Consider the following 21,163-nt stretch of genomic DNA (forward strand, 5'->3'; position numbering starts at 1 on the left):
AGTACATTTAGGAAACCTAACGGGTGGCTACAACCCCGGGGAATCTTTGTAAAGGCTACGTAGTGATGCCCTGCTGGGTCACCTTGGTAGTGATCAATGGAGAGTCATGATCTCCGGGCAGAATGGGAATCACGGCTTGTGGGTAAAGTGCACAACCTCTGCAGAGTGTTTGAAAACTGATATATCAGCCGTGCTCGCGGTTATGAGCGGCCAAGGGAGCTCCAGTGATTAGTGGTACTTGATCAGAGACATTGTGGTACAGGTGGCTATGAGATCGATGGTTTGGTTATGACTATGGTGCTGGTAAGTGGTATTCTTTCCGTTTGGAAAGGGTACATCGGGTTAATAACTTGGGTTAATGCTAAAACTTGGCTTTCTACTAGTAAGTAATAATCTGACCAACTAAAAGCAACTGCTTAACTTATCCCCACATAAAGCTAGTCCACTACAGCCAAACAGGATACTTGCTGAGTATGTTGATGTGTACTCACCCTTGCTCTACACACCAAACCCCCCCCCCCCAGGTTGTCAGCATTGCAACCACTGCTCAGGCGAAGATGAAGCTGTGGAAGGAGACTTCCAGGAGTTCCAAGACTACGACGAGTTCTAGGTGTGGGTTAGCGGCAACCCCCAGTCGGCTGCCTGTGAAGGCCGCAGTTATCTACGTTTCCTTTTCCGCACTTTGATTTATTGTAAGAACTATATGGACGTCTCAGACGTACGATGTAACCGACTATTATTCCCTTTTAATACTATTTTGAGCACCGTGTGATGATGTCCATATTATGTAACTGCTGTGTACGTGAATAACTGATCCTGGCACGTACATGGTTTGCATTCGGTTTGCCTTCTAAAACCGGGTGTGACACCTGGCGCGCCAAATGTCGGAGAGGGATTTCTCCGGCCGGGTGGCGAAATGCACCCGCCCTAAATCCTAAGATGAGGAAGGGGATTAAGTGTATTGCCTGTCTTGCTAAGCGATCACCAAGCACATGAACACGCAAGGATTCAGAGTGGTTCGGGCCACCGGAGCGTAATACCCTACTCCACTGTGTGTTGGATTGCTGTGGAAGCTTGAGCGCTCATAGTCTGTGTCTAAGTTTTGTCTAAGAGAGACCTCCTCTGTAACGTTGCATGCCTCCCCTTTTATAGCTAAGGGGGGCATGTACAAGGGTACTGAGCCCCGACATGTGGGCCCAGGAACATAACAGATGTAGTACTTGGAGCTACTAATGTTCGCTGCTGGAGCAACCTTCTTGCGCCTGACATCCGAGATCTGCATCGTATCGGCGTGTAGGGGAAGCTTCTCGCAAAAGGGATGATGGACATAGTGCGCCGCGCAGCACGGGCGCATTGTCAATGGACACAGTACGCCGCGCAGCACGGGCGCACTGTTTGACAATGGACTGCACAGGCGCGCCGTCTGCAGGATGGCCCTGGCGCCACCTGCCAGCGGAGTGGACAGGACGCATTAAATACTGAGGAGGCACATCGCCTGTCAGTAGGGTGGACATGCGGCGTGTCCTCTCCGCAATAAATGCAGAGACCGCGCGGCCTAAAGGCCTTACATCAGGCTCCCCTCGCTGGCTTATGTCACGGGCAACAAGCCACGTGGCAGCATCGGGTCTCCGCCTGAGCGGGGAGCGCAAGCGCATAGGATAAGGCCTGGACACGTGTCAGTACCGGACTGAAAGTCGCCTAGAGGGGGGTGAATAGGCAAATCTGAAATTTATAAACTTAAACCACAACTACAAGTCGGAGTTAGCGTTAGAAATATAATCAAGTCCGAAAGAGAGGGCGAAAACAAATCACAAGCAAATAAGAGCGGATGACACGATGATTTGTTTTACCGAGGTTCGGTTCTTGCAAACCTACTCTTCGTTGAGGTGGTCACAAAGACCGGGTCTCTTTCAACCCTTTCCCTCTCTCAAACAGTCACTTAGACCGAGTGAGCTTCTCTTCTCAATCAAATGGGACACTTAGTCCACTACAAGGACCACCACAACTTGGTGTCTCTTGCTTTGATTACAATGATCTTAGGAACAAGAATAGAGGAAGAAGAAGGCCAACCAAGAAACAAGAACAACAAAAGAACACAAGCCGATCTTCTCACAAGTCCTAAGAACTAGAGTTGAATTGGGGACTTTGATTTGATCGGAGGCTTTGATTTGTGTCTTGGAGTGTTGTGTATTGCTCTTGTATTGAATGAGGAGTAGTGAATGCTTGGATGCCTTGAAGAGTGGTGGTTGGGGGTATTTATAGCCCCAACAACCAAAATGCCCGTTGGGGAAGGCTGCTGTCGTATGGCGCACCGGACAGTCCGGTGCGCCACCAGACACTGTCCGGTGCGCCAGCCACGTCACCCAACCGTTAGGGTTCGACCGTTGGAGCTTCTGACATGTGGGCCACCGGACAGTCCGGTGGTGCACCGGACAACTCCTGTTCATTGTCCAGTGTGCCATCTGGCGCCTGCTCTGACTTCTGCGTGCGTAGTTGCACTGTTCACTGTTCACTGTAGACTTTTGCAGACGACCATTGATGCAGTTAGCCGTTGCTCCGCTGGCACACCGGACAGTCTGGTGCTACACCGGACAGTCCGGTGAATTATAGCAGAGTGGCTCCCAGAAAACCCGTAGCTAGCAAGTTTGAGATGATCCACCCTGGTGCACCGGACAGTCCGGTACGCCAGACCAGGACAGCCTTCGGTTTTCATTGCTTTTTTATTTAAACCCATTCTTGGACTTTTTATTGGTTTGTGTTGAACCTTTGGCACCTGTAGAACCTATAATCTAGAGCAAACTAGTTAGTCCAATTATTTGTGTTGGGCAATTCAACCACCAAAATCATTTTAAGAAAATGTGTGAGCCTATTTCCCTTTCACGGACCCTTGCTTACGCCAGGGTATCCCCTGTCCCGGGACCTCGTTGTGGCCCGGACCTTACTTGGAGGGATCTGGACCCCATCCAAGGGACCCGGCATGTTTACTTGAGAGTCCCGGACCGTAATCTGGGGTCCGGGTCGTGCGTACAGGGGTCCGGTGCTTCCTAGCGGAGGCCCGATCCAACTGATACACCATAGGATGTATCATCTTTTCTCACCAAGTGGTGCCCCTTGAGCCGTTCACGTGGTGGGGCCGGGTGCTGTTCACCGTGCGGCTAGAGATCGCCGTACGGGCACCGTGTCTTCATACTGTAGTAAAGAGTACCCTGATTTAGGGTACCGACAGGCCCGTTCGGTTATTTTAAGAAGCTAAAAAATAGTGCAGAACGAGCACTCGAACCCACACCCCTTTTGCTCCATAAATTCGGGGCTAACCATGAGACCACACATACCTAGGAATAATTCCTAGTCTTATTCCAGCTTAACCCAACGGGGTCTAACTGTATTCTTTTCCGAACGGCTGAGAGGATTAAAGTCAGACAATTTGGCTGGAGCAGGTGTTGAAATATGGACGTTATAGGTCATATAAAACAGTACTCCGTCCGTTTGAAGTTATGAAATATTCCAGCATTTCTGAGAGTCAAAACATAAAATGTTTGATAAAAATTATAGGAAAAAATTACAGAAAAACATGGCATCAAATAGATATACTATAAAATAATAATTAATAAAAAAATTCTAATGATACTCATTTGGTACCATAAATATTATTTTTATCATATAAATTTGATATTTTTCTTTACTCTCCGTGAAAGTTGAATTGATTTTTATACTATAATGTAGGATGGAGTTACTAACACTCGAGCAATCGCCCCGGCCGGCTCTGAAGATTCACGGAATCCATCAAGTTACGCGCATTGAATGAACCAACGGATACAGACTAGCAGGCTTTTGGCACGGTCTGCTGCGACGACCTGCTTTTCACGGAAATGATGTACTTATAGTTTGATTTTGTGGGGAACCACTGCAGTGAAGTTGAGGCCTTGTGTATGGTGCCAGCGAACTATATTGACCGATGACGTAGGGTTGATATCGATTATGGCGGGGAACGGTGAAAAATTTAGGTATAGCTCTACACCGTATAATATTTAACACACAATCAATTGTAAAATAAAAATGCACAACATATATAAAAGTAAAAGATTATCTAAAATGATAATAAATTGCTAAGAAACATGTGCATGATAAATAATACATAATATAAAGTTATACCGATAATTTTACTAGACACGTCTTGAAAATATTTAATATTTAGTGAACTCTAGTTAAATAGACGGTGCCAGGTTGGTCGTGTGCTTGAATTAAGGTCTAATTATAGCCCAGATGTATATGTATAGCCCACGTGAGATGGCACCAGTCACGAGTTCTCGCCCAACTGTCAGCAAAGATGGGCCTGTCCCTTGTCTCGGCCCATGTGGGCGTTACCGTCGCCGGCTCGCTAGCCTCTCTCCCTGTTGAGTCCAGTGAACCCAACGCGGCGCAGACCAAGCCCACCCCAATATGGCGCTGCTCGCCGCCGCGGCACGCCGCCACCACCGCCTGCTCCTCCGCACCCGCTTTCTCGCCACCACTTCCTCCACATACCCTCTCCCTCCCGACCCCGTCCCAGACCCCGACCCCGACCCCATCACCCCCGCGCCGTCCCCCGTCCGCACTCCCCCGGACGAGCAGTTCGCGGCGTGGGTGACGCGGCTGCGCCCGGGCTTTACCGCGTCCGATCTCGCCGCGGCTATCACCGCCGAGGAGGACCCGGACCTCGCGCTCGCGCTCTTCCGATGGGCCGCGCTGCGCCCGGGGTTCCGGCACGCGCCCGAATCCTACCTCGCCGCGCTCACCGCGGCCTCGTCTGGCCGCCGCCCCGCCGCGGCCGAGGCCCTCGTCCACGACGTCTTCGCGGGGGCCTGCGCGCCCGACCTCAGGCTCTTCAACGCCTGCCTCCGCTTCTGCTGCGCGCGCCGCAGCCTGTTCCAGCTCGCCTTCGACATGTTCAACAAGATGCGCGCCATGCCCGCCGCCGCAGGGTGCCGCCCGGACGTCGAGACCTACACGCTCCTCCTCACCGCAGTCGTCCGCCGCGTGCGCCGCCCGCCGGCGTCGATGGTCTACCTCCACGCCGTCCGGTCCCTCTACCGCCAGATGAAGGCCTCCGGCGTGGTTCCGGACACCTTCCTGCTCAACCTCATCATCAAGGCCTACGCGCGGTGCGTGGAGGTAGACGAGGCGCTCAAGGTGTTCCGTGAAATGCCGCTGTACGGCTGTGAACCCAACGAGTTCACGTACGGCTACATTGTGAAGGCCATGTTTCAGAAGGGCAGGTCGGACAAGGGGATGGAGTACTTTGCAGAGATGAGGGAGAAGGGGTTTGTACCATCCGGAGGCGTGTACATGATCGCCGTGTCGGCGCTGGCATTGGAGTGGAGGTTTGACGAATCAAGGCGGGTGCTGCTGGATATGCTGGATTGTGGTAGGAAGCCAGATATGATCACCTACAGGACGCTGCTGGAGGAGATGTGCCGGGCTGGACGCACGGAGGAGGCATTTGATGTGCTGGAGGAGCTGAAAGGGAGGAAGCGAGGGACATTGGACCAGAGGATGTATTCAGAATTGCTCGATGGGCTGCACTGGATCTCCCAGCCTCGTCAAAACAACAGCCAACCTGCGCTCGATAAGGGTTCTGATGATTGAAAAATGTTCAACGTATTGTCTTGTATTATTGTGGCACTGATGGTCATCCAAAATCAAATGCATGGCTGGTTTTAGTTGAGAAGACTGGCTGGATCTGCTTGAAGATTCACTATGAATTGATGTAAATGAGTCACCCATCTCACATTAGCGCTACACAAGCATGATTGATGCACGACCCAAGGTTCAAAGAATACCTTATGGGAGGTATGGCATCAAAATTCTCATGGTATACTGATTTCATTATTACTACAAGTTGCGGTGGGCACTGTCGGGACAGCAGCTCACTTTCAATGGCAACATTTGAAGTAATTCCTGGCGCAGCCATTCATGAAAATTGCTTTAGGTATCACATGTGACAAACGGCTGCATACAATTGCAGTGGTTTACGTTTAGCTCATAAAGTGCAAAACTGGAATGGTTCTTATATGTTTCTTGGAGTTATGTTTGTCTAGTTTCTGTGTTGTAATTTAAAATAAAAAATCTTGTAGCCTGGATTTATGGACATGTTTTGTAGGGTGGCCAGGTCTGTAGGCAGGCTTCAATTATGCAAGTCACTGTGTTTGGTTGCCTTGTTCGGAGTCAGGCCTTACCCATGTCGCGCAGCTTGACCTCTGTGGCCTGGCCGCAAATGAAGGCCCCTTCGGAATACAGGAATTTTTAAGGAATCATATCAAAAATCAGTTTATTTTGACAGAAAAAATATAGAAAGTAGGAAAAATTCCTGCATTCCAATGGGGACCGAAAGTCAAGATTGACCGTTTTTCTGGAGTCAGTCTCCATGTAGCCGCACTTGCCTCTTTCACTGGCTAACCCGGACACCCTTAGAGCAACTCCAAAACGCTCACAATATTCTTTCTAATATGTATAAATAGAAATTTTGTAAAAAATACTCTTCAAATATAGTCATTTTCCATTCCGGGTTTCTCGCTAGCCAATTATAGAAAACGTGAATGACTCTCTATAGTACAAACAAGATATAGAAAGGTTGTTGAAGATTGAAAAGATATAGAAAGTATTTTTATGCAAATAACTCTCTAAATGATAATTTAGAGAGTGGAATTTAGAAAGACTCTTGGAGATGCTCTTACCTGTCCCGCATACCTCCCCCTGCCCCACATTCTCCTCCCCTTTCCCTTCGACATCCATACCGACCTCCGACTCTAGGGCTCTCTCCTCCACCTCTCATTCTCGCTCATCGAGGATGGGGCCACCATCACACTCAAGCTTCTCGTCGCAGTGGTGCTCGTAGACCCTCCCGCCCCCTTCAGGCTTTGTTTGGATACTTCAATATTTACCTCAATCCATATATATTGAGGTGGATCAATCTGTAAATTGGGGTGTATATTAATTTACATCTCAATCCACTTCAATACATGATTACATGTGGATTGAGATGAATACTAGAGTATCCAAAGAAAGCTTCAAGTGTCGTGTCTTTGCCGTGGGGGACCACCTCAAGCTTCACATCGCGCTCGTCCTTTCTGTCGACCCCCCCCCCCCCCCCCCCCCCCCCCTCATCGGTGCGGAGCCTCTAGCTTCTCTAGCGCTAAGCAATGATCATCCATTCCTGCTTTTCTCTCGGTTTGGAACTAGGCTTGGCAAAACATCAGTTATTTATTTATGGGAACATATCAGGTGCACATGCCATGTTAAATCGTGTCCATCCATTTTAGATCCAACGGTCTCATATCTATCCCTTTTTGCACAGAGCAGGGTGAAAGTGGTGGAGGGTGTTTTTTTTTGCAAAATATACAAAGCAGCAAGGAACATTATATCTGTATGGACAGTCGTGATCTAATATGTGCACATGATATGCTCTCTTTATTTATTTCTTCAACTGAAATCAAATATGCATTGTTTTGTATGATTAGTTGTCATCAATAAACAGATTTGAAGGGCTTATCTATTGGAGACGTTCACTTGTATTGCAAAAATTGCCATTGTTTGCACTTTGCACCACTAGACAGTGGCATTCCATTTATCCCGCACAACAACTATTTCAGTCATTACCAAAAATTGAAAGGGTACATACTTAGGTCCAAGGTTCAGCTAGGCGCTAGGCGGAATCTAGGCGGTGACCCATTGCCTAGCGCCTAGTCGGGAGTACTCGGTCTTAGGCGCTTCTAGGCGCTTTTCTAGGCGTTTTGACAATATAGCCATAAATTATATATATACATATATATTATGTATATAACTAATTAACTACTATATATGACGATATGAGTCACAGTAAGTATAAAAAGAAGGCCAGTAGACATATCTGATTCCTAGCTGAGCTTACTCTTGCATGTTCCTAGCTCCTGCAAGGCTGCAACACATTTTGACAGCTAGTAGTTAGTAAATTAGTCAATAGACAGCTAGCTGTTCATCAAAAAAAATAGAAAACACTAAATTGTGACTTATCTGGATGATTTCAGCAGCCGGGATTCATGAGCAGTTGAACACACCATATCAGCAACTGGTAATTACAACACAAGTGGATAGGACAGTAATACAAGTGCAGAACACAATTTATAAATAAAGGACAACACAAGCACATAGTTCTTAGTTCAGGTCTCACACAAAAGAAGACACACAGACACAAAGTGACACAACTGCAGTTCATAAGACCAGGGCATCACAAAAGGCTTCACTACTAGATGGAGATGGTCCAGATCATATTTCATCTTCACTGTAGCACAAATCTTCATCTTCATACTCTTCTTCTTCAGACTCAAACTCTTCTCCTTCATAGAGCTCTCTCACTCTTGCACTTCTACGAGGCTCAAGCTGTTCTTCTTCTCCCACTGCCTCTCCAATAACAGACCAAGGTATCCCTGTACCTTCCATCTCATCTTCCTCCTCATCTCTAAAGACAACTTGTGCACACTCATCTCCACCCTCTTGGAGAAAACCTTGAGCTTCAGTTGTATCACTAGACAAGAGAACATCAGTGATTTTCTTTGACTTAATCTTTTCTTCGTTATTCATCAGCCTGTTATTGAACTGAATATAGACCAACTTGTTGAGGCGGGTTGTAGTCAGCCTATTTCTCTTCACCAATGTCTTCAATTGCTTTGTCCACTAATTCAAAAATGACTTCGCTTGTGTGTGACACATCTGACATCTCTTTTGAGCTGATGAAGGAGGTTCCATCAGCACAATTAGTGCATATATTCATTATGCTTCTCCTCTTCCTATCTGACCAAGCATCGGTCATAATAGAGCACCCATTTTTCATCTTCTCGGCTTCACGTTCCTGCAGCAAACACTTGGTTCTTTCATATTCTTCTTCCAGCAAACTACCTCGAAAGGCATCTTGAGTTGGAGGTGTAAGTCCTGGTCCAAATTGTCCAATTGCTTCACACATTTGCTTGAACTCATCATTGTCACATGCATTGAAAGGTATTCCTGCCAATGATTAAAAAATGAAGTCTAATTTTAAAATGTGTTCAGTTCATGAATTTTAAAATGTGAAAACAGCATCGTATACTAGCAATTTACCATGATTATAGGCCCATCTTGCAATAAACTTGTGCACCTCATGCTCTCGTTCTTTCCATAGTTCCTTGTTCAGCTGCTGTTGTTTGAATGAATCAGCCTTGGTAGGATCAATAGCACGTGTCCATTTGTCAATTGGCCCTAATTTGTGAGGCTGTGAGCTTCCAACACAAGTGACTTCTTCTGACTCCTCTCCAACCCTAGATACATTCACTTCCTCTCTAAGTTCTAGCTCACGAACAGTCTTCTCCTCCCTCTTCCTTTTTGCAGCCTCTATTGCTTTCTTGCACTTCTCTTTAGCCTCTAGAGCCTGCGGTGTTGTAGACGTGCATTTCTTCACATTCTTTCCAACATGGGCAAGATGCTCCTTCAACCTATAAATCCCTCCCCTCATCTCCTTGTCACAGAACTTACACTTCACCTTGTCTTTGTTGTTAGCATCAACAAGAACACCATATTCCCATCCAACATCATCTGAATTTCTTTTTAGGAGATTCGCTCTAGCTGCTTCAGTTTCAGAAGGTGCAGCTGCAGTTTCTGATGACATCTTTAAGTTTCAGAATGCTATCCTTTCTCTTGACCGCAGTCTGCAGGATCTAGAGGCTAAAACCAAGGGAGGAAAGCAGGGGAGGCCAAGTTAGCAGGAGAGGCCAAGTTAGCGGATGGGGATGAGCAGGGAGGGGAGCAGCCGGCGGGGGAGGAGAACTCACCTTGGCACTGGCAGGAAGCAGGGACGACGGGGACGAGGGAGGCCGGCGGCTGCACTTCCTCCGGCGCGTTATAGCGGCTGTCGGCTGGATTTTGCCGCGCGGGGAGGAGAGATGCCGATCGGGACAGCGGCTGGATTTTGCCGCGCTGGGAGGAGGGAGTCCGAGCGGGATAGCAGCTGGGAGGAGGGATTTTCCCGCGCGGGAGGAGCACGGCGCGCGCGCGCTAAAAACCTGGCCGCGCGCTAAAAATCTAAGCGCGCTAAAAACTTGGCCGCCTACGCGCCCGCCTACGGCGCCTGCGCACCGCAAACTCGCCGCGGAGGCGCGGCTGAGCGCCGCCTAGACGCCGCACAGCCCCCTAGGCTACGCGTCAGCCCGTCGATTAGCGCCTAGGCGCGCCTAGCCGCCGCCTAACCGCCGCCTAGCCGAACCCTGCTTAGGTCATAGCTGTTGTTTCACGGTTTCACCTTAGTGTTACTTTAACTTATAGTGCAATTGCTGTTTCCCCGCTTTTTTTGGTGTTGTTAAACTTAAGTGAAAGTTCTCATGGTTCACAGCTTCTGCACAACCAATGTTATTGACCTTTAAGGTTCTCTGCGCTTTTTTATGCTTTCCCTTGGTTCTAAGTTGAAGAGATCTTAATGTTTATGGTATGATGGATCCTGCTTGACCACAAAGATTTGGATGTTTATGGTATGATGGCTCCTGCTTGACCACAAAGATTTGGAAGGTTGAAGTGATTTAAAATGTTTTAAGACTTAGCCTTTGATTGTTCTCTCTCTCTTGTTTGTTACTTCAAAAGCATCTGAAGTTTACTCCTAGAATTCTAATTTGTAAAACCACCTGCAATCTGCAGATCGGGATCAGATTGCTTTTGGAAGAATCCAGAAGAGCAAGCAAATATCACATCTAGTCATGCACAACCGCCTACTATTTTGGAAGAGGGCCTAGTGTTAGTAATAGTGAAACAAATGGAGTCAGTCCTCAGACTAATCAGCCTATCACTTCTTAGATGGAAACTGATATTGATGTGCTCTTTGAGAAGGATGTTGATTTGTCGTTGGGAAATCTGGGCCATTGTTGTCGCTGGAAACTATCTTTTTTCCATCCTACAACAGTCCCTGTCAACTACACATTCTCACTAGGATCTACATTCTCACTAGGATCTTTGTTCTAGTACTTGATTTGTCTTTGAATCACTGGAGTGCTCCATTACGTACAAGTGATGATTGGCTAAGTTCTGAGGTGATATGCTCCATCATGTACAAATGATGATTTGAAAACATCAGACATCACACATTCCAACAAAAAACAAAAAACTTAGAGTCCCTTTGGAATGCAGAAATTTTGGAGGATTCATACAAGAATTTCACAGGAATCAATTCATTTTTGCAGGAAAAACACTTGAAACAGAAAGAATTCCCACATTCTAAAGGGAGACTTAGCTCGGTATACACCTTCACACAAATATTTAGCAAAAATCTTCAAAAATCATGGCCTGACCAGCGCAACTAAACAACAATACAACTTAAGCCAATCTCATAGCTAGGTAAACCAAACATCATCTAAAATTGTGCAACCACTTTGGGCCAGGTGCAACGAAAACAGACATCTGGGGGCTTCCTCTAGCCAGCCAGGTGTTTCCATCCTTGCTATGGTTTCTAGTCATGTCAGGTTCTGACCACCCTACCAAACATGTCTATGTGTTGTTATATGGACATTTTGTAATGCCTGAAGCTGTGTGTTAGTCTCTGTTTTTTATGTTTTGGAGAGAGAGAGAGGCTAGGATGGAACGACCGAAGCATCATGTGGATATAAGAAGGCCAGAAGCGTCATTTCAGGTTGCTGGGGGAGAAAACATTAAAAAGAGTTCCTAAGGGTTGAAAGGATATGTTTTAGAGGAGAAAACGTATTTAAGGGTACGAAAACAAATATCACGTATTAAAGGGTAAATGATGAAAGGGGCGTGGAGAAAATTATGAAAAAAAAACTCCATTTTACAATGTATCAGGTTTTATTAAAAGAGTTTTTCTCAATAGGACGGTGATACTTTTAGCGCATGTACAATTTATTTAATATGATTTTTTAAGGGACTTTAAAGGGTTAACTGAAAAAAACATGAGAGTTTATCATCTAGAGATTTAAGATTGTGTTATGTAGTCTCCTATATTTAGAAAATCGATTGAAAGGCTCAGGTACGGAAAAAATGTCTTAGACGTAATCTCGATTCCTGGTGTGACTAGAGATGGCAATGGGTACCCGCTACCCGAAACCCGGTGGGTTTTTGCTCTATTAGGGTATGGGTTTGGGTCAATTTCTCTACCCACGGGTTTGTTAATGGGTTCAAACGGAAACCCAACGGGTACGTGGGCATGGGTTTGTTCTTCCACTACCCATACCCGCAAACCCATGGGTTTTTAAAACCCGCCTTAAAATTAACATTTCTTATAAATATGTCTCATAATATTACTAATTGAATATGTTCTAATTGAAATAAACTTTATGTAACAAAATTTAGGCTAAAATTAGTTACCACTTGCTCCTTTTATGCTAGCTTATTAATGTATTGATTGTCATTTACATAATGAATTATTTTTTATGTTGATGTTAGTGGGTATGGGAAACCCGTTGGGTACCCGAAACCCGCATGGGTATGGGTTTGGGCAAAATTTTATACCCGTCATGGGTATGGGTTTTTTAGCGGGCGTATTTTTTCTTCGCGGGTACGGGTTTGGGCAAGTAATACCCAGCGGGTTTTTACCCATTGCCATCTCTAGGTGTGACACGTAAAAATTTCATTGCTGGCTCAGCTTGCGCCATACCGCGTCGTGCGGAGTTCTTCTCTCCTTCCGCTCGAAGAGAAGAGAAAAAAGAACGGTCCGTGCTCGGCTGCCGTGAATCTCTCTCACCTCCCCGAAGCAAGCGAGCGGGGCAGCGCGCCAGGAAGGATCGGAGGAGACGCCATCAATCAGCACTTGCACGCGCGCGGTCGGCCGCAGGTGGAGGAAGAAGATGGGCCTGTGCTCGTGCTGCTGCCGGTGCCTGGAGCTGCTGTGCTCGGTCCTCCTCCCGCCCCTCGGCGTCTGCCTCCGCCACGGCTGCTGCTCCGTGAGTCCCGCTCTATCCTCCCCTTCCCTGCTTGCTTTGCTCTGCTCTTACAGCCCGTTGCCTTTCTGGGCAGATGGAGTTCTGGATCAGTGTGCTGCTCACCATCCTCGGCTACCTCCCCGGCGTCCTCTACGCCGTGTACGTCATCTGCTCCGTCGACCCCCACCGCCACCGCGACAACGACGACTACGTCTACGTAGCATGACAAGATGGACCGGTCCCCGTGGTGCTCTGGTCCGTGTCTCTGCTGCTACCTCCGTCCTCTGTGCTGTGTGCATCTTTTTGTTTGGTTTAGTAAACTAAATCCATCCTGTGGCCTTCTGTAAACTGTAAATTCGTATGTCGAATCTGACAATCTGGACGGATTCATTCCATAAACTAAGATCTGGTGTTGCGGGATCTGTGGAGTTAGTTAGGGTTACTTTGCTACCTCGTTCAGTTGTGCTTGTGAAATGAAACTGCAGATGGTTATTAAATCCCCTGCATTTTCCCTCATTGCCCGTTGTGCCTTTTGCATTTCAATCCATCCTTGCATTGCCTAACTTTTAGCGAGCAATCAAGCACCATGCCACTAGACTTGAATACAGCTACTCCTTACCAAAACAAAAACCATGAGAACTGAAAAGCAATCGATGAAATAAGGGTTTTATGAACAGTACTTGTTTAGAAACAGGTTCTGAGATCCATTCCCTGTTAGTAACAAAGCATGGAATTTTAACAGCTAGGGGATCATCATGTTCAATGATTCGGAGAGGGTCAAAGCCTCTATTAGCCATATTAGCTAGTGGTGTCAATTCGGAACTGTTCTTACAAGCTCATTGCTCCATAGTAAATATTGTCTAAGTTCTAACTCTAAAAAAGTAAAAAGGCCTAGCATAACATAGTAGGAAACCATGCTCCCATAATCACATCTGAGAGGCCTTGACATGCTGAGCGAATCTTGAGTGTCTGTGATTCATAAGGGCTTCTGGGTTTCCTTCTTCAACCTAAAGTGGAGCGGCATAGTGTTAGATAACTCCGACATTTAATCGGACAATAAGGCATTTGAACAAAAGCATACTCATGACCTGGTCTGTCATAGAATTAAAACGTTGATCCATTTTGGTCTGTCACTTGGTTTAAGACTGTGTTTAACATAAATTTTGAACAGATGTGGCATCCTCATTTGTATTTGTTATGATATATCATTCTTGTGATTTGTGAAATGTTATTTCGGTACATATGTTCTGAGTTCATTCCCACATTCCACTTTGGTTTTTGCAATGGTCCTTCAAAATGTCAATCCTAGTAGCGCAACTTACCAGTTTTCCTTGATCAAGAACTAGAATATTGTCCATCTTCATCACTGTTGAAATACGATGCGCTATGGTGAGAACAGTCATGCCTTTGCATTCAGCAGAAATAGTATTTTGCAACAGGGAGGCTGTTTGGTTGTCAACATTGGCTGTGCATTCATCTAGACAAAGCACCTGCAGAATCATTAACAATTACATACATCACTTATTTGATCATCTCTGACTGAGATTTTTTAACTCATCATGAAAACTGATAGAATTAGCCAGATGAATTTTATTAGGCTTTTGCACATTTGTTTATCTGCTATAAGATATACTTCAATGATAAGATAGCCCGTACCTTGGATGATTTTAGGATGGCTCGGGCAAGGCATAGGAGCTGCCGCTGCCCTACTGAAAAAGATGCACCGCTTTCTTTCACATGAATGTCAAGTCCACCTATTGATTCTACCTGTCCCTTCATATGGCAGTTTTCAAGAACTTCCCATATCCTAAGATCTGTTTTTGTATTGAAAGGATCCAGGTTTTCCCTGTCATGTATATTCACTATTAAAATATTGAATGTTGAACATTATTTTTTGTTTATTCCCTAATCAGTGCAAGCATGAAAATAGTCAGCATGAAAACAGTGAAAAGCCAGCCTGAAAACTCTGAAAAAGAGGATCAGTAGTTACCTCAAAGACCCATCAAACAAAAAGGGGCTCTGTGGGACCACTGCAAAATGTCCACGGAGTTCTCGGACGGCAACTTTAGCCAAATCAATGCCATCTACTAATATGCGGCCGTTCCAAATTGGAACTAAGCGGAAAAGTGCATTCAGTATACTTGATTTGCCTGCTCCAGTCCTTCCTATTATTCCAACCTAAAAGGCAGCACAGATTTCAGGATACCTTCACAAAATCAAAATAATTCAGTGGAAGTCTTGGAAGCATCGTACCTGCATGCCTGATGCAATAAGGAACGAAACGTCACTTAAAGCAGGTGGGAGCTCTGGCTTGTACTTCAGTGTTACATGTTCAAACTCGATCTTCCCTTCCGTTGGCCAGCTTCTCGGTGGAGGTTCTGATCCCTGGAGTTCTTCTTGAGGTATGCCAATGTACTGCAAGCATCATCAAACTATTAGAGCTAGAGACATGCTTGATGAATAAGAGTATAAGATTCTTTGGGTTACCTCGTCAACCCTTTCCACGGAGATCATTTCCTTTTCTGTCTCTGTAAAGGTGGTTAAGAAGCCATTGAGCAATGATACTACCGGTGCTGCATATGATAAAGCCAGGCCCACCTGCAATATATATTATTTTTAATATTGATTTGTATCTAGTACTTTGAACAGAATTATATTTATAATTTGCATCGAGATGGAAATGCCTAAGCACAAGGTCAGCAATTGTGTCCAATAAAACCTACCAGTCCAGGTGTTGCAAAGTTGACAAGAGAACTGCTATGGAAGCTGATAGTAGCCATCATGGCGATAAACAGAATGATAAAACCTGCCAACAACTGAACAGTTTGCTCGTCACTGCAGTGCCTGATTATAGGCCTCACTGATGGATAAAAGTAACTAATTCCATGTACATGATTATTTTATTATAGCAGGACAAAAAATATACACCTGGAGTCTCAACGAGAGCCACAAACTAGCAACGAGCTCAGTGTAGGACGTTTTCTGATATAGTGTCACATGTTGGATGAATCTTTCAAAGAAGAACCCCTGTGTAGTGAACTGTCAGCATCTTGAACAAACCACTCAAGCACTAGCACTAGGGGCTAGTGCCTTTGATATGTGACACTTTTGAGTTCAAAAGGAAAGTTATGATGTTTTAACATCCTTATGAATTTGTCTAAATGCAATTAGAATGCTTCCTTCTAGCCCAGGAAGAAAAATGAAACATACTTCATTCTGGAAAGCTCTTATTGTTGATGAACCATCAAGTGTCTCTGTGAAAGATGAATAGATTGGTGAACGAGCAACGCTATCAAGTCGCCGTACTTCACGTGATGTAGACCTGTAATAGAACTGTACAAAACATTAGTTTCTTTCTCCATATGGTACGCCATAGATATATACCGTGATGCACTGTGTTAACTAAGAGGAAAAGAGGATTAACTGTTACACACTGATGTATTAAAGTATGGATTTTATATAGTAGTCTATAAAGGTTGAGATAAATGAGTTAAGCATCAATACAGAAATAAATGAAACCAGTACCTGCAACTTCCTATAGATAAGCCAGAGTGGAAGTAAGACGAGTAAGAAGGAAACCTGCAGACCAAACATTCATGAAATACAAGAAACGCGGTTTAGTTTCTTTCTGAGGTACAAGGTTGGCCCTATACTATTGTTTACATAATTTACCTGTGAATAAGACAAAACAACCAGAGTGCCGAATAAGCTGAAGAAGTTGGCCACAAATATATTGAGGATGAAAGGAAGAGAATCATCAACGGCATAGAGGTCTGACGATAATCTGGAAGTTCATAAAGCGTTGCCAAGGCCAAGGGACATTTCAATCTTTCGATGCTTACTGAAAACTAGAGGTGATCTGATGAATAAGATACCAAACCTGTTTAGGATCCGACCACTGGGATTTTGGTCAAAGAAACAAATCGGTGCACTGATGATATTTTCAAGAAGAGATGCATGAATATGGATTGCTGCACGGAGGCCACCGAATGCAAAAGAAAATGCCCTTCCCAAAGTGAAAAGAGAATTGATGATGCCAAACATAGCAAGGATAATCTGCACAGGCAAGTTTTTGAATGAGCATAAATGTGCTGAAAATATTTCTTTCGTGAACAACTGAACGCCAAATTGAACATACTGATTACTACGGTTCATATTCACTTGGTAGAAAGTAGTCTTACAAGATAAAACCTCGTGTTGTTGGTGCCTGTGCTGGTATCAACCCAGTAAGTTAACCAAATATCATTGCCGTTACGAGATGTTTGCATTAAGAATGCGCTTAGGAATATTAAAACAACAGTTGACCACCCCACAAATGCTGCATATTTTCTGTAAAAAAGAACCATTATGAATAATAGATCACACAAGACCGAAATACTTTTATCATTCTATTGTATATCGCACTCCAGTTCACAAAATAACTCACTTGTAGACACCAAGCTCAACCTTGCCTTGTTTCCTTGCCTCTTCTTCTACCCGATCTTTTGTCTCCTCATAACAAACCACTGAATCTTCAAGTACAGCATCAGGTTTCAGTTCACATGTTACCATTGGTGTTTTATCTTTCACAGAAGCTGCAAATGAGGTAGGACTTGAATTATCTGGCTTAGAGGTTCTTGAATATGGAGTTGCCAAGAAAGATTTCGGTGTCCCGAACCACTTGATGAGCCCATTAGCCATGACTACAATCATATCTGCAGCAAAAATGGCCTGGGAAACAGAAAAGAAAACTAAAGGAAAATTACATTGTTCTTTCAGCATCACTCTTATTCCATGCATACATCCTAGTAGTATGAGATATAACCTTAAATATGATTCATACATTTAATACCAATGTGGTGCAGTTTTTTTTGGACAAGATTCAGTGAATACTACCTGAAGATTGTGTGTGCTTAGTAATCTTGTTTTCTGCATTAGTTGGTGCCCCATAATAGCCTTTTCCAGGATGCACGAAGCAACTTGGGAGTCAACCGCGCTAAGGATGTCATCAAACAAGTATACATCAGAATTGTGGTACAAAGCCCTGCAAGTGTATGATCATAATGTTAGCTAGCGAGCTTAAGAAGGATGAAAGTCCACAAAGTTGTCAAAAACATGACCTTGCCAATGCTAGACGAGCTCTTTGTCCACCAGATAAGTTGGTACCTTTCTCTCCAATATGTGACATATCTCCTCTGGTCATTGCCGATATGTCAACATGAAGCGCACATGCCTCTATTACTTCTTCGTATCTGCATTAATTTTGTAATGCAGAATGCTAATTAAAAGGGGAAGCAATAAATTCTATGGTGTATGAGCATCTACAATAGTTCATGAATCATGATAGCTGCTTTAATGCCATGCAATGACATAATGAAACAAACTTGTGATAATGTATGTCAGAGACAGATAAACTACCTCCTTGGATCAAATTCTTTACCAAGCAAAATATTATCTCGTAAAGAGCCAGATAAGATCCATGGTACCTAAAGAACACCAGTTACATTTTTAATCTCCAGACATTTCAATGCAAATCTTAAGCAATTTCAGGTCATAAAGTGTTACCTGTGGTACATAGGCAATTGAACCACAGGAGCTAATAGAACCACTGATGACACGAGTCTCTCCAATGACTGTGTTCAATAAAGATGATTTACCAGAACCAACCTGATATGGGACATAAAATTTCCTCAGTTCAGAGGAAAAATTGCAATAGCATCAGATTAGATTATTATAAAAAAGATCTGAATATATGGTTGTATTTCTTTGCAGATACTGGCAAATTGAGATATAATATAATGTGCCAAACAGTATGAACATGCTATTCAGTTTCCCCAACCAAACAAACCATTAACGAAATTGTGTACCCCCACCACATAACTTTCCAAGAACACCTTAGTACAAAAACGAAAATGTGACAATCAGAATAGTTACCTCGCCTACAATTGCAATAAAGAACCCTTTTTGTAGCTGCAAAGATATATCTCTGAGAACTATGTTCAGCTCAGCAACAGAGCTGCTAGACCAAGAACAGGATACATTCTGAAAGACGATGGCCATTGGATTATGAGTTACTTTGGTATATCTCTTAAAGTGGTGGTTTAAAAGGTCAGCAGAGGCATTTAACTCGGATGAGTGATGCTCTGGAGTAGATAAATAATTACTCAGCCGTCTGCTAGAGATAACAGCCTGCAGCAAACAAAGCATGCAATGTTAGTGCAGCTGCGAATGTATGTAACAGTATAATGGCATAAACCAATTATCCACTTACATCAATCATCCCATTAATAACCCATGGAAATGAGTTTAGCGGTGATATTAGTGTGTTAAAGAGTGCAACACAAGTAAATACCTGTAATAAGGATTCCAGATATTAGCAGAAAGTTTCTTGGTCCAAAGGCATATCCTAAGCATATCATTCATGATATTGTTTTACCGTGGCAGCATCCAATGCGTGTCCCGTTATTGCAAAAATAGAAAAGGTGGAAAGGGAGAACAATGTCGGTGTGGTTGCCCAGAAATAGACGCACCAAGCATCCAGATATTTTCTTGTCTATTGGGAAATAGGAGGCCCTTGTTAGTTCCAGTACAATATGTTCAACTTATTATAAAATGTAGATTAATCAAAAGCAATTGCACACCGCGAGATGCTTCACTTCTGATTCTCTTCTTTCCACCAAACGTTCAGTGAATAGTTTCTCCCAACTGTACATCTTCACTGTTCTAATATGTGCTAAGAGCTCCCCTGCACAGCTTATCCTATTCATGGACAAATTTTGGAGTATTAGATTCTATATTATTGTGTTGACTACCAAACATTTGCATGATTCCTCCTGCCTCATGACCCAAAACAAATCAACAATATATGCCAGTGAAGTTGAGGTATAAATGTAATGGTGTTTCAGATATGGGAATATGGCAAAATGAAACAATGTTTTCTTTATTCATCAAATGCAATGGAGGACCAGTTTTCTTACCTCCTGTCTTTTTGCTTCATCATCTTTTCTGTTGCACCAGCAATCCTTGTAGAAATCCATTTGTTCACTGTGCATGTATACATGGTTACAAGAAAAAGAGACCGATATGGTTCAAAGTAAAAGGCATGAGTATCTATTTTAATTTGAGGAAGTTATGATTTCACTATAAACATGGGTTCGCATTACGCACTAAAATATCCAGTCCCTAGCACCATCAGGTTCTTATACATCTATTTGTATTTGGACTGTTCAACAGGCCCTTACAGCTTTAAATTGGGTGCAAGATATACAAGGAAATCTCTCTCTGATCGGTATTGAGCAATATTTTCAGTTGTGGGAAGTTCTTGGTGGTTTTCAGTTACAAAATAATAATGACAATCATGTGTGGAGGTTTAGTAGTAATGGCTTGTTTAGCTCCAAATCAGCCTACAGAGCCTTCTTCATTGGGGCTGAAACCTTTGAGCCTTGGAAAAGGGTTTGGAAGAGCTGGGAGCCCCTAAGTGTAAGGTCTTCATTTGGCTTGCTATCAACAATAAATGTTGGACAGCAGACAGGCTGCAAAAGAGAGGTCTAGATTATCCTGAAAATTGTGCTCTATGTGACCAAGACGATGAAACTGCACAGGCAGCACAGCACCTTCTAACGAATTGCGTCTTTGCAAGGCATTTTTGGCATAGTATCTTAGCTCCAATTGGGCTTTCTCTGGTTTCTAAGAGGAGGGATCTTTGTTTTGCTGAATGGTGGAGGAAAACATCAGTTAAGATTCATAAAAGAAAAGGAAAGGGTTTTTATAGTATTGTCATTCTTGGTGCTTGGAGCCTTTGGAAGCATAGAAACAGGTGTTTTTTTTATGGAGCTCGGTCCTATCTGATCTCTTTGGAGTCTGGGTTTAGAGAGGAGCTACATCTTTGGATTTTGGCAGGGGCCAAGAACTTGCGTTCTCTTTACTTGCGTTCTCTTTTTGATCCGGGTTAGAGGAAGGTCCTTGAGAGGTGTTGGAGTGCAGGGTGTGTCAGGTGTGCGTATGGGGGTGAGTCTGTGTGCGTTGACTGGTGTGTGTTGCTGTGGGTGTTCGTGTGTTTTCCTGTTTGTTTTCAGGCCTTTTTCCTCTTCTATTAATATAATGATACGTATCTTTCTTGCATATTCGAGAAAAAAAAATAGATCAGTATTCACAAGATAATAAGGGCGAACCTAGATATGATAGAATTATCACAAACCATATTTTTTGGACGGGGAGAAGGTCATGCATGGGCGCATGGCAACAAATCTTTGAATGACTAAGTGTAATACAGGACAAGGAAG

General features: G+C 44.1%; 3 protein-coding genes and 1 long non-coding RNA gene across 11 annotated transcripts in view; 2 read left to right on the forward strand and 2 right to left on the reverse strand.

Moving 5' to 3' along the window:
* The first annotated feature begins 4,412 nt into the window (after positions 1-4,412).
* Positions 4,413-10,880, forward strand: LOC100382549 (uncharacterized). 2 transcript variants are annotated; one of them, NR_159452.1, is made up of 2 exons: positions 4,413-5,829; positions 10,672-10,880. NR_159452.1 is itself a non-coding variant. In NM_001366794.1 (1 exon), the coding sequence occupies exon 1, from the start codon at positions 4,441-4,443 to the stop codon at positions 5,623-5,625; it is 1,185 nt and encodes a 394-aa protein (NP_001353723.1). In that variant the 5' UTR covers positions 4,413-4,440; the 3' UTR covers positions 5,626-6,173. The 2 variants fall into 2 exon arrangements, 1 of the variants encoding a protein (NP_001353723.1); NM_001366794.1 differs by lacking the exon at positions 10,672-10,880 and having other exon boundaries at positions 4,413-6,173.
* LOC103637973 (uncharacterized) lies at positions 8,115-9,177 on the reverse strand. The gene is made up of 2 exons (XR_004852551.1): positions 9,109-9,177; positions 8,115-9,015 (listed from the first exon to the last, which is right to left on the reverse strand). It is a non-coding gene; the product is annotated as an uncharacterized lncRNA (long non-coding RNA).
* Positions 10,881-12,604: 1,724 nt separating the features above from the next.
* Positions 12,605-21,002, forward strand: LOC100285363 (hydrophobic protein LTI6B). 4 transcript variants are annotated; one of them, XM_008660492.3, is made up of 3 exons: positions 12,605-12,923; positions 12,997-13,157; positions 20,115-21,002. In XM_008660492.3, the coding sequence occupies exons 1-2, from the start codon at positions 12,828-12,830 to the stop codon at positions 13,126-13,128; spliced, it is 228 nt and encodes a 75-aa protein (XP_008658714.1). In that variant the 5' UTR covers positions 12,605-12,827; the 3' UTR covers positions 13,129-13,157; positions 20,115-21,002. The 4 variants fall into 4 exon arrangements, with proteins under 4 accessions (XP_008658714.1, XP_035818187.1, XP_008658715.1 ...); XM_035962294.1 differs by lacking the exon at positions 20,115-21,002 and adding an exon at positions 15,097-15,538; XM_008660493.4 differs by lacking the exon at positions 20,115-21,002 and adding an exon at positions 14,574-14,844.
* Positions 13,557-21,163, reverse strand: part of LOC103637972 (ABC transporter C family member 13) — a 38,635-nt gene continuing 31,028 nt past the window's right edge. For 2 of the 4 annotated variants that reach the window (XM_008660967.3, XM_008660969.3), the window contains 23 exons: positions 19,859-19,925; positions 19,523-19,640; positions 19,318-19,434; positions 19,153-19,233; positions 18,816-19,070; positions 18,447-18,548; positions 18,300-18,367; positions 18,002-18,133; positions 17,778-17,925; positions 17,329-17,612; positions 17,084-17,231; positions 16,783-16,958; positions 16,575-16,686; positions 16,428-16,481; positions 16,113-16,235; positions 15,831-15,929; positions 15,626-15,718; positions 15,390-15,500; positions 15,156-15,317; positions 14,893-15,080; positions 14,559-14,748; positions 14,225-14,392; positions 13,557-13,909 (listed from right to left, as the gene is read on the reverse strand). In XM_008660967.3, the coding sequence (XP_008659189.1) occupies positions 13,829-13,909; positions 14,225-14,392; positions 14,559-14,748; positions 14,893-15,080; positions 15,156-15,317; positions 15,390-15,500; positions 15,626-15,718; positions 15,831-15,929; positions 16,113-16,235; positions 16,428-16,481; positions 16,575-16,686; positions 16,783-16,958; positions 17,084-17,231; positions 17,329-17,612; positions 17,778-17,925; positions 18,002-18,133; positions 18,300-18,367; positions 18,447-18,548; positions 18,816-19,070; positions 19,153-19,233; positions 19,318-19,434; positions 19,523-19,640; positions 19,859-19,925 (3,077 nt within the window). In that variant the 3' untranslated portion in view covers positions 13,557-13,828. Of the gene's footprint in view, positions 13,910-14,224; positions 14,393-14,558; positions 14,808-14,892; positions 15,081-15,155; positions 15,318-15,389; positions 15,501-15,625; positions 15,719-15,830; positions 15,930-16,112; positions 16,236-16,427; positions 16,482-16,574; positions 16,687-16,782; positions 16,959-17,083; positions 17,232-17,328; positions 17,613-17,777; positions 17,926-18,001; positions 18,134-18,299; positions 18,368-18,446; positions 18,549-18,815; positions 19,071-19,152; positions 19,234-19,317; positions 19,435-19,522; positions 19,641-19,858; positions 19,926-21,163 lie in introns of all 4 variants that reach the window. The other 2 variants (XR_004852552.1, XM_008660968.4) reach the window with 2 other exon arrangements.

This window comes from Zea mays, chromosome 9 (assembly GCF_902167145.1).
Source record: "Zea mays cultivar B73 chromosome 9, Zm-B73-REFERENCE-NAM-5.0, whole genome shotgun sequence".
NCBI lineage: Eukaryota > Viridiplantae > Streptophyta > Magnoliopsida > Poales > Poaceae > Zea > Zea mays.

Coding starts and splice junctions, on each gene's coding strand:
- LOC100382549 (NM_001366794.1), top strand. CDS start 4,441: ATGGCGCTGCTCGCCGCCGCGGCACGCCGCCACCACCGCCTGCTCCTC.
- LOC100285363 (XM_008660492.3), top strand. CDS start 12,828: ATGGGCCTGTGCTCGTGCTGCTGCCGGTGCCTGGAGCTGCTGTGCTCG. Junction 12,924..12,996: donor TCCGCCACGGCTGCTGCTCC/GTGAGTCCCGCT, acceptor CTTTCTGGGCAG/ATGGAGTTCTGGATCAGTGT.